Below are 12,585 nucleotides of genomic sequence, written 5' to 3'. Positions count from 1 at the left end.
TTCAAATATTCTGAATTGATGTTTTTAAAGTATACAACTTATTAAAATTAATTACTAAAAATATCTTAAATTTTTTAAAAAGATATCTTTGTAGACAAAAAAAAAATTAGAAAATCTTTCTTTCGATGGAACAGGAGTACAAGCTTCTGGTTCAGATTTCTGATGGCCTAAAGTATATAGGTAGGTATATAGGATCATTAGAAAAGAAAAAGGGATTGTGCATGTATGCATGCACGTTATGTAAATACAGATGTAGGCTTATGTACTTTTTAAAGTGTTATGGCTCATAAGGAATCTTTGGTCTAATAATGAACATGTGTGGTTGATGACAAGATGAGGAAGAAACGTGACAAGGTAATACTACTAAGAGATTATAATCTCTTCACCACTTTATCCACATGTATGATCCTTATATATACATCGATCAATTTCAAACATCTAAAAGATCATCTCTAAAAGATGATAAGAGACACTAGATCATCTTTGTATATATATATTCCGATTGTATATGATGAGACATGTATCTTATATAGAACCAATTATTGCGAATTACCAAATACTGATGTTCAACTCCGGTGGTAGAGAAAGAAATTCAATTCATTTTAAATGGTTTGTTCCCGACAGGAAGAGATTATGGATTAAAAGGTCTATAATTTTTCTTTTGTTATAAAATAGAAAAGTTGTTCAAATAAAATCTTTAGAATATCCATTGGAAACTTGTGGCATCTACATATAATAGGTGTTATTGTCTAACCCGCCACACTATCCTTATCTACAAGACGCAGAACAACTCCACTACCAAAAGAGATGCAGTTTTGATGTTTGCTTACTTGCAAATGCTTTCATCTCGATTGGGTAACATTTACATCCTTTAATAAAGCAAACATAGTTTAACCCTGCCTAAACAGTCAAATATTAAGGTTAATTGAGTAACCATAAAATCATACAAGATGCTTGTTCTCTGGTGTTTCAACATGGTTTGGTCCATCCGTGTGGAATAAGTAACCAAGCCATATTTTGTAAGGTCTAAAAAATGGCTTGATGCGGTCAAAATCAAGCCATTCTATACGGATTAAGCGCAGCAGCTTAAACAAAGCCGCACAATCAAAGGTTCAGTGATTCATACATACTCTTTGTACCATATTTAGTATATTTTTTAATGTTGTTCTTATGAATAATCGAAAATATTGTGATTGTTTGTTAGAAATGCAACTACGTTCGTTCTATTTACATCATGAAACCTACATTACTAAATCATGTTTTCAAATGGACTGTCTTAGTCAGACGTTTATGAAGGTTTAGACGCCAATTTACCATCGCTATTCGTTTTATGTTTTATTTTCAGTTTCCATATACTAGCTAACTTATAAGTTATAAGTATATCCGTGAGATGTCTTGATCAAAGACCAATCCATTAATTTACTTATGTGGCCAAAATCGATGTGATTATGTACCATTAAGCGATGCAGTTAATTAATTGCTTAAATCTTGAGTTTTTAAATATTACATGGCATTACCCTAGCTAGTATCGAACTTGGGAAGACCTTTGGGGACCTAGTGCAAGTATTAAAATATCAAACAACAGTAAAGCGGGAGTATGGTTTATAGTGATAGGAAAGTAAGTTACTATTACTTACGTGCTGTAAAAGTGAAAGCTGGTATATCACAATCAGTCGACCAGGATCAAGACAAGATTAAAAGTGGACGAACCTGTGATTCTCAATGGAGAAAAAGAGACGCCGTGAAGAGATCAGAGAAGCCGGAGGAGACCAGAGAAGCCGGAGGAGATGCCGTGAGGACGAGAGAGGACGGTTTCAATCGCCAAAGGAGAAGTCGAGAAAGAAAGAACAGAGAGAAAAAAAAATAGAAAATTTCCTATGCTTACACGTGTTCGAAAAACCCCTTTAAAAGCGGTTACCAAAATCCCTTACTAAGGATCGGTAATTGCCTATTGTTTTAATTTTTATTTAATTAAATCAGTTTTTATCTTTAAAAACCTCTTAAGGTTCTGCGTTAAAAATGGTCTAAGTACACAAATATGCTGGTCGTCGTTTATATATGCCTAGACCTTCGCGGAAATCAATACATTGATGTGGCTACATATTGAGCCACATGCTACCATTTATTTTGGGAATATACTGTATGTTTTATACAATCATATGTTGGGAATTAATTCTTTATATATAGTAAGCTGCCTTACAAGTTTTATACTGGATGTTTTAATTTTACGTTCCCATTAAATTGCTTTGTATTATGGACAACTTGTAACGAGGGGGCAGCTGAACTCCAAGTTCGAGTGATCTGATATGCAGTTGAAGTAACCGATGTTTCAACAATACTGGTAAGTGGTCACTTCAGTTAATTCAAATTATGATGTCAATATGATAAGGAATAGAAACATAAACTTTTAGTACTATGATGATGATGATTATGTTTAGTAACTATATAATGAAAATAGCTAAATTATGGGAGATTGGCAGGTTTTTTATTCTGTGGCCTAGCTTTATAGGTTTGAATGTGCTTTATTCCATATTGGTGAGCAGCCTTGGTACTTGCAAAAGCAGAACAATCATCTAATTTAGATTCCTTTCTTTCACTATGAACCAATCCTCCCCCTTTTTTAGGAACCGAAAAAAAAACGCTATAAAGAATGTTTTCTTTCGATAATGAATGTTTTGTGTAAATATAAGTCTCGACTATACTAAAAGGTAACTAGTAAGTATAAGTGGAGCAGTGGAATGGAACTACGGAAGAAACAATACTAATGACCAAATCAGTAGAGACTTGAGAATGAGTTCTAACACTTATCAGTGAAAATGGACGACGTGTCCCACACAAACTGACATAAAAGCAAATATGTCGCCTAGTGAGCCGTGTACACGCTTTCCAAAGCGCGTCAAACTGACGTCTTAAGATTAAAATTCTCGTCCCGACATTGATTCTCTGCTTCTGTCCTTGTTTCACAGTTAAGAAAATTCAGCCGTCATCTCAGTTATCTAGATTAAATTATTATCTAATTATTGTTTTGATTTTTGAACATAAAATAATTTAAAATCAAAATCTCTTGCTCACTCCATTTTTTATTGTAAGTAGTTTAAAAAAAAATATTTTATTTCAAAATGTAAATAGTTTTCAAATATCTAGATAACTTTTACATTTATTGAATATAGTATAATCAATCAAATAATACATTTTTTTATAATTGGTTGAACTAATTAATTAAATATTATTTTTCAAAAAGTACCAATTTTTTTAATATTAGTGTTTTTAGTCTAAATTATTTACATTGTGAAACAGAAGGAGTACAATAAATTAAAATCGACTAATGTTTTTTTGACAAAAAAGACTGACTAATGTTTTTACGGTTTGAACATTTTCAAATCCATTAAAGTGATAGATTTATATAATACACAGAGATTTTAGAGCAAATCAAAACACAAAAAATTTTAAACAAAGGCGCACACACGTATCAATCATAGTATTACAATATTAGAGCATCTCTAATGCTTAGAATTTCAAAGGTTCTAGAAAATATCAATATAGGCGCACACACATCAATCATAGTATTATTAGGGCATCTCTAATGCTTAGAATTTCAAAGTTTCTAAAAAAAATATTAATATTCTAATATAATTCAGTTATATAATTAGATATTGTTTTAAATTTTAAAATTAAACAAACCATGTCTATGAAAAATGTCAATAGTTTTCTAATAAGAATCTTAAAAATCATTAAGAAAAAAATATCAAGACACGGTTAACTAGCGAGATCAAGCTCTATAGCAATAATGTGAGGACACGGTTACTGGCGAGTTCAAGCTTTATCATAATTATAGGAGGTTAGTATATTAGCTCGTTCAAGATTCAAATTCCATTCACATTCTTTTGGTCTACTTTCTTTCAACTCTATAGTTTATTCCACGTTGAGAGTGTAGAGGAGAACAAACTTAGAAGAAACCTTGACCAATAGTGCTTTGTTATTGGCAGTTTCAGTTAAAACAATGTAGTTTGCAAATTTGTTTAGATATAATCAAATTAGCTTCTAATTACGCTTGGTAAAGTGAAATTACTGATCACAGTATAGTTTAATAATCAACAACACACAAAATAAAAACCAAATTGGTGAGAAATAAAGTTAACTCATTCAACATATCATGATTTTAATAATTTGACAGATATAGATCCATTTAAGAAACTAAGACCAGATGTATCAAACTCAAAGATAACAAATAAACAGTGTTGACAAAAAGAACAAAGGTACAGTCTCAGACACACCCAACAACTTAAGATACGTACGTAGAACCATAGGTCGACAAAGAGGGAAGTCATAAACAACATAAACTAAACAAAAACGTAAAACAAGACAAAGTTCATCTAATAAGTTGTAACTAGGGTATTTCATCAATAAGTACCCATTTTTTCTTTTTCTTTTTCGTTTTGTTGAACTCAACGAGAAGAGCCGAAAGTAGAAAGATCAGTCCAGGAAGAGCAATTACCATTGACATTAACCCATTTGTAAGGATTATCTTCAACTTTAACCGAAGAAGACTGCGACGCTAAAGCAGAAGTTATCCTCGGTGATTCAAAAGGGTAAAAGCCATTTGAAGATGGATTAGTATTAGAATAAGCCTCACAGTTTCCACCTCCCAAAATCTGCGGCTGCTGATGATGAGACGTCGATCTCCACTCATCAACACAGCTCATAAGCGAGCCACCAGAGTTTCCCATTTGGATTGACCTCAAGTCTTGGTTCAATCCTCCAGAGTTCAACAAGCTCATGCTGTTATCTGTAGTATAAGTAGTATTCATTAGCCTCACCGGAGACAAAATCTGGCTCAAGAAACTCTCTTGGTTTCCTCCATAGTTCGAGGAGAGAATCGCGCTGATGGTTGATGCATTCCCTGAAGCCGCGGAGGAGAAGCTTGAGTTGTTGCTAGTGACGGTGCTGTTGTTATTGTTGTTGCTGCTTTTAGTTCGCCTGTTTCTCCTACAGCCACCACCGACGGGGACGTTGCGGAGGGCACCGCCACGTGTCCAGTATCTCCGGCAGGTTTTGCAGAAGTGACGTGGCTGAGTGAGGCTGTAGTTGTTGAAGTAGCAGAACTTAGTGTTGGTGGATTCGCATCTTGGACATTTCAGTGCGGCTTCTGGTATAGCTACGTTTGCTTGTCTTGCTCTATCCACCATCGATCCTGGGCGGATCGAGCCACTGCTTCCGCTACCGTTAGACTGCGGCTGAGATTGCGGCTGCAGCTGAGGACCAGGATCATGACCGCCGGTTGCTGAGGCTCCTGCTCCGCTCTGGTTATAATTGCTCGGAGGAGCCTAAAATAATTTAACAAATTAGAAAGAAAAGATTGATAAAGGTGAACAAGAATATTCAAGAACATGCTAAGCAAAAATAATATTTGTATCTTTTAGTTTTCTTGCTTTGAACTAAGATTAGTACTCCTTTTTGGAGTTGATTCTAAAATTAGATTATGCTTATTCCATAGCAGGAAGATTGTTTGTTTGAGTTTTTCTTTTTCTTGCTTTGAATTAAGATTTATCATTATTGGTTTGATTCCCAAATTAGAACTTGCAATTGCTAAGAAATAATAATTGTCTTGTATACTCTGAAAGAAGTTTGTATATATATATAGAATACCAAAGCACTTACTTGTTGCCAGTTGGATGAATCAAGATAAGCTTGGATGGAGGAAAAAACCATGGTTATACTCTCTTTTGATTTTATTCTTCAAAATCTTAAAAGTAAAGCTAGATTCCTTTTTTTCTTTTCTCTTTTTCTTGGTGGGTGATATTAGAACTAGATCTAGTAAGGGATCACAACAAAGAGAAGAAGAAAAAAAAACAAAGAGAATGAAGGGATAGAGGAGAAGATTGAGTGTGAGGATGAAGATGGCTAAAACTTAAAGTGGACGAACCTTTATATATATATCTGCATGTGTGTATAATATTTTGTATTGAGGTATAATAAAATAGTTGTCATATATGTAATTATTAGGGTTTGTGTACCATATGGGGTAGGACTGACATGATTCTTTTTGTTTTCTTGCTTTAGTTAGGGTTTAAATTTCTTATCAATAGTTTCATACATATAAAAGTATATTTTCTTAGTGCATAAGGTTTATCTTCTACCTCGTGATGGTCATCGCTTGATAGATCCACACAAATAGACTGAGCGAGATTTATAGATCATTATCAATTTATCAGCATGGTCTATATAAGTCGTGATTATTTGACTAATACTTCATTTCCATGTAATAAATAAAAGTATATTCTTGACAGGTGATTTCCATAGAACAGAAAATCAACTGTAACAATTTAATAAACTTAAGTCTCGTTGAATTTGGATGCTCATAAAATTGTTGTTATGAATCCATGACAACGATGTTATAAACTGAATGAAGTTTATATAATTATATGTAAAGTTAACCCTTTGTCCCTTAAAATAATGACCACATTGTGTTTTTTTATAGATTGATTCAATTTAAAGAATCGAATAATCTCTCGTTAAGAGTGATTATAACGTTGATTTCTGTGTAGATTGATCCGAGTAGAATATATGGAGTGAATTTAGGAGACAAAAGTATTATGTAGACCAAATTTCGAGGCGTTACATAATGATTATAATAGGATCGTTGATCATACAAATGATTTAGTAGGATTATTTAAGAACGGAAAAAGAAGATCAAAGAGATTGATAATAGGAAAAGTGGGTAAAATTGGTGCTTTGGTCGTTGGACGACAGCCGAAGCATCGTGACCGGTCCATCATGTTCCCTCTCTGCTTTACCTTTTTTTTGTTCTGCATGGCAATATATATCTCCCTCGAACCGCGTGACTCTTACTCTCCATCTCCTCCTGAACGTTGAGGTTTGAGGCTTGAGCCTTGGGTTCACTTCCCAATAAATTTGTTCTAGAGTTATACCCACGCTAAAACATTCTCTCACAGACTTCGATAGATTTTATTCAGCTAGTGTCAGAAACAAAACTAATTTGGTAAATTAAGTCATTTTAATAATTCGGTTATACGTAGATGAAATATTAGCATAGATAGCATGAACTACATTCACATTAGAATAACACAAACTCATAAGATGATTGGTAATAAACTTATAACAAGTATCAATTAACTCTAATTTGTATTCTTTTCTTACATCATTTGTAGGACCCTAAATCTAAGAAAAAGACCCAAGATCTAACTAATTTTTTTTTAAGATTCTGTGCAAAAGTACCTTGTTCAAACGGCAAGAGCCGGCACGTCACTGGCACTGTGTAGGACAGAAGACATTCACATTAGGATAAACACATTTCGAAGATGTCATTACAGAACAGAAACTAATGAAAAAAAATAAGGATTGGAAAAATAAAACCAATAATCAAGAGTTAATAGACACCAAAGAACTATTTACATTGCTTAACCCTGAAACTCTCAAGATCAGGAAGACTAACCATGAGCTTCTCAAGCCTCTTCTAACTCACCGTTGGCTTAAGAAACTCCTTAGTCTTCAACTCCAATCCACCATCGGTTTGACCCAGCTGCTAGACGTCGATCTTATCAAGTATAAGATCATCCTCTCAAAACTCCCTTGCAAAGGGCGCCCCGCTTTGGACAATGTAACTAAAGTTCTCTGCCGTTAGATTCATGGCGCGCTGCTGGAGAAGCTGATCACAGTGTGTGTAATGCAAGTCATGGTTAACCGTTGTGTTCTGATAATCCTTGTTTCATAAAACTGTCTGAAAATAGCCTTCGGATGACAAATGGAAGTTAGTGTAGTACGTACATCAATAGCGTTCTTGGGAGATATAACTTGAGAAGCGGTCTTGTTAGAGCTACGCTTGTTGACCCTGTTGGAAGACATTCATCCACACACAAAATGAAGGGAGAGGCTATCACACTCTTAAGATAAGAAGGTTTTATACCCATGGAAATTTTGGTTGTGCATTAAAAAATAGAGCATGGCTTTTGCAAGGCAAATAAGTTGAATATTATCAAACAACTAGGACACAAAACTATAATATATCTCAAAACTAATGATTTTTAAAATATAATTGACATCAAACTTGGGAAATAAGAAAATGCATTCCATTGAAATGTAATTCTACGAAACATACATCATAAGATCTTAATTCAAGATCGTATATTACAAGATTCGGATTAGGCAGCTTGATACCAAGAAAAAAAAACAGAGCACTAGAGACGGTACAATATAGAAGCAAGTGATCGAGATTTGATAGTTCCAATTAGCTATGGAAATGTGTAAACCAAAGCGATAGGTATGTGTTACGAGGTTGAGGATGACCAGTAGGTGAATTGCGAACGATAGGAGAGATTCACAACCTTTTTCTCTTTGGGAATGTGCATTAATTTTTCTCTTGTATATTTTTTTTTATGTTAGAAAGATGAGCTTTCAAGCTAGAAACAATTGGTAATAAATTGATTGACTCATCTATCTTATATATTACTAATGATTTTTTCTAACTACCGGTGTTGGAGACTTAATCTTTAAAACGCTTCTTCGGGATGATAGTTTTTTAAGCGTCAATCTCGGATTATCTAGACATGGATCGATGAACCACTTTGGACCTGATCGATGTTAGATCAAATTAAACTGTATGAATTATTTGATACCATTTTAAAGTAGATAAGTTTTCAACATAAAACCAACTGATAATAAATAGATTGGCTTATCTATATTATATATTACTTAAGAATTTTTTCAACTACCGATGTAGGAGATTTAGTCTCTAATACTAAACTATAATATATGCAAAAGTAAACATTTTCTTATACAATTGACATCAAACTTGGGAAACAAGAAAATGAACTCTCGCAAGAATGTACTATGTAATCACGTACGAAACATAAATCATATGATCTTGATTCAGGATCGTACATTAAAAGATTCGGATTCTTCGCACGAGGATAATAAAGCACTAGTGTTTTCTTCTTGTTCTTCAAAACCGCGACAGGAATGGCACATGGAACAACGTCTGGCGAATAAGTGCATGGTGGTGGCAGATAATCCGTAAACCAATCATAATCAGTTTGTAGATCTAACGAATATATTTTCTCCCAAGTCATATCTGAATTATTTAGTGACCAAATCTCTTGTTTTGGCCACTCTTTCTGCGAGACGCATAGACGGTTATTCAGAGTGCACATGATGATTTCCTTCTCACCTACTTCGAAAAATGGAGCTTCTGCGATCATGTGAAATTTTTCTGTATGGATATCGAAAGATAATACTTTTGTGTCTGTGATATACTCATCAGTGAACCAGTAAAGTGATCCATCTAAGTGTACTGGAGCTTGTTCATCAAAAATACGGACAGGAGAAGCAGTCACATACCTCCAAGTGTTGGTGTTATTAAAATCATAAACTTCACAAACTGTAGTGTTACTTAGAGTAAACTCAAATGAATTATATAACCAAACCAATTTGTATCTGCCTGTGAACTTGTCTTTGCCAAATCCTAGATTACATAAAATGCCATCGTTATCTTCCGTCCAGGTTCCATGTATTTTATTCATCACCTTGAGAGCAGCTTCTTGATGCCCCGCTTGAGGAACACTTCGTAACCATCTAGTATTAGGATTGACTAGATATATACAAGTGAAGTAATTGTAATAGCATATCATACCGTCACAACCACAAACGGAATAGGTATAACAAATCGATGATTTTTTGTTCTCCAAGGGAATTGGCATAGGCACAGGGCAAACATTAGGCAGTTTGATCAAATCCGACGAACCTATCGTGAACATCCTTGTTACATGTTCTTTATCTACACCTTCACAGCGATTGGTGATAAGGATATCTGGATCTTGTAGTTGACTATATAACAACTGTTTTTTCTTAAAATATGCAGATTCAATCGTAGATTTCCATTGCGTTGACACGGATTTGAATCTTAACAGAGATTTCACCGGTAGTTTCTCGAGGATATCTCTAATTAAGCCATGGGGTAGTTCCATACCGTGAATGGTGTTGAGATTTCGTTTTGGGTTTTGGTGTTATTGTCCTGAAAAGAGTCTAGGGTCGGTTGTTGTTAACTGATGATCATTATTAAACTCATGTGAGTATTTATATTAGAAAACATACATTGATATGTCTTATGTTTTAAGCCTAGATGGAAACTAAATCTCTAGAAGAGATTACATTAGTTTTGATAGCAATTATGTTTTAAAAACAAAATATAAGAGCAATTATGTTACTGTGATTTTTGGGTTTTAAAATTTATTTTTCATTAACTTTTAGATTTGTCAATATATATTACATTAAGAGACCATATATATATAATTTAGTTATTAGAATCAAATTATGACACGTGTGTTTTTAAATAATTTTAAAAGGTTAGAAAATAAACAATTAAGATTGTAGATAAAAGATAAAAGCTTTCTAATTAAAGAACACATATAATAAACTTTAAATGTGTCAGTTTTGCTAGATTGGCAAAATGGATATACAATTTAACAAAACACTAATTAATTTATGAGAATGAGATTTCTTTAATATCTGATGATTAATTTAAATATAAGATTGAAAAGAAATTTAATGCAATTTCTCTTATATAATAGAAGGATCTGCTAGATATCAATTAAGAAGGATACAAATTAAGTTGGAAATCATTACAGTAAAACTTCTATCAATTAATACTCGAGAGATTAATAATTTCTATAAATTAATAAATTTCGTCGGTGCCAACATAAGACACAAATCGATAAAATAATAAGATAATAATATTTTTAAAACTCTTATGTAAATATATAGTCCCACTAAAATCATAAATTAATAATATATCTCTATATATATTTTATATAAATACAAACTAAACATTATATTGTTGGTTTTATATTGACAATGAAAATACTTTTATTTTTTTTAATATTTTAACATATTTTAATAATATTTAGTAAAATTATATAGAAAACCACATAACAATTTTGTGAAACATAACAATATACACCAAATAAGATAATAAAATAATATGAAAGTCAATTTTCTATAATATAAATAATTTATATACGGTAAAATCAAATATTTTATTAATAAAAATATTTAAAAATAGAAACAAATCTAAAAAAAAAACTTTTTAAAATTAATATTTCTATAAATTAATAAAATTTTAAAGTCCCAACATTAATAATTTATAAAAGTTCTCGATATGATTTCTGCAAAGGTTTCTATAATTTCATAGATCCTCCAAAGTATAAGCACAATGGATCCGGAAGAAAGTTCATATGATTCTTTTTTTTTTAATAATTCGAAGATATTATGTGGGCCGGGTCCTATAAAATAATTGTTTCGCGGCGTGAGATAAACTAGATCGTTCGCAATGGAAATTACAGACCAATGTCACATGGCCACACATGTGTAGAAACATAAAACTCTAAGCGCCACCCGCCACTTGACGTTAAACATAGTCAGTATTAAACCGGAGGAAGCACCGGATGGTTTCCGGCAGGTGTTAAAGTTAAACCCACAAGGACTAAAGGGATAACGCCTAGCGCTTAAATCGCCGGGAATGAGATGAAAGTTCGATTGTTTTTCGTGGAAGAATATGAACCGCACGATTGTCATGGGATCTTCATACGCCGTAGGATGAGCATGCTGTAGTGCGTTTCTGTGAGCTGTCGAGAGTCAACGTCACATCTTAGAGCAAGTGCAACGGAAGTCCAACCCTGATCCTTAGCGTGCCACCATATGCTGAGTTGAATAGATTTATATTATAAAAAGCAAATAATGTAAGGATTTTATCGGATCAGTCCGTCCGTAAGAGGTTCAAGGACTTGATCCTTAAGACAGGTGGCAACAGGTTATTGGGCAGATGATGTTTTGAGTTTGGTTTTGAATGTTACTGATCTTTTCTGGATGTCCAACACAAATACACAACTGCTGGTTTAGTAAAACTTAACCAATATATATAATGTAAATCTTGACAACAAAGAAAGAACAAGTTTGCAAAATAATATTATACGATTTTATTCAATTTTTGGTTAACATTCAGTTTCCTGGACAAAACACATCTTCAGATTAAGAACTTAAAACACAAAGATCTTAGAATCATAGACCGTTTCAGTTAGGATAATTAATTTTTAACTATAGAAAAAAGAACTTATACTAGAGTTGAAAGGCTATAGATGTTATTTGCTTCATCTAATGATTTGGTTTGAAACCCGTTGCATGTGTTCGGCTGATTGACTGATAAAAGCTATTTACATTAAGTATAAAAATGTCAATAATAATACTAAAGTCTTTTCCTCTGCTTTGACCGTGTGTTTAACTACCGTTACATCTTATAAACTTTTATGTGTAATCTTTATATTTAATCATGTTTTTATTTAATCATGTTTTATTTAAATTTTACTTTCTAAAATTATATTAAAAAAAATAATAATATTTATATACCTAAGGACTCCGCAATGGGACTCACCATTGGACTCACTATTTCGATTCGGATCCTTAACTATTCAAACAAAAATAAAACAAAAAAAAATTAATATTTATCTATCTAAGGACTCCGCAATGGGACTCACCATTGCGGATGCTCTTAGACACACTGTTGCTTACGGAGTTACG

The 12,585-nt window shown here is 32.9% G+C and overlaps 2 protein-coding genes across 2 annotated transcripts; both read right to left on the bottom strand.

Moving 5' to 3' along the window:
- Positions 1-4,207: 4,207 nt before the first annotated feature.
- LOC106407635 (dof zinc finger protein DOF2.4) lies at positions 4,208-5,890 on the bottom strand. The gene is made up of 2 exons (XM_013848511.3): positions 5,659-5,890; positions 4,208-5,324 (listed from the first exon to the last, which is right to left on the bottom strand). Exons 1-2 carry the CDS (start codon positions 5,707-5,709, stop codon positions 4,446-4,448), a joined length of 930 nt encoding a protein of 309 aa, XP_013703965.2. The 5' UTR covers positions 5,710-5,890; the 3' UTR covers positions 4,208-4,445.
- Positions 5,718-12,385, bottom strand: LOC125608328 (F-box/LRR-repeat/kelch-repeat protein At1g09650-like). The gene has a single exon (XM_048778574.1). The coding sequence runs from the start codon at positions 9,978-9,980 to the stop codon at positions 8,790-8,792; it is 1,191 nt and encodes a 396-aa protein (XP_048634531.1). The 5' UTR covers positions 9,981-12,385; the 3' UTR covers positions 5,718-8,789.
- Between the last annotated feature and the right edge of the window lie 200 nt (positions 12,386-12,585).

This window comes from Brassica napus, chromosome A4 (assembly GCF_020379485.1).
Source record: "Brassica napus cultivar Da-Ae chromosome A4, Da-Ae, whole genome shotgun sequence".
NCBI lineage: Eukaryota > Viridiplantae > Streptophyta > Magnoliopsida > Brassicales > Brassicaceae > Brassica > Brassica napus.
This window is presented reverse-complemented; position numbering and strand designations above follow the sequence as displayed.

Coding starts and splice junctions, on each gene's coding strand:
- LOC106407635 (XM_013848511.3), bottom strand. CDS start 5,709: ATGGTTTTTTCCTCCATCCAAGCTTATCTTGATTCATCCAACTGGCAA. Junction 5,325..5,658: donor ATTCATCCAACTGGCAACAA/GTAAGTGCTTTG, acceptor AAATTATTTTAG/GCTCCTCCGAGCAATTATAA.
- LOC125608328 (XM_048778574.1), bottom strand. CDS start 9,980: ATGGAACTACCCCATGGCTTAATTAGAGATATCCTCGAGAAACTACCG.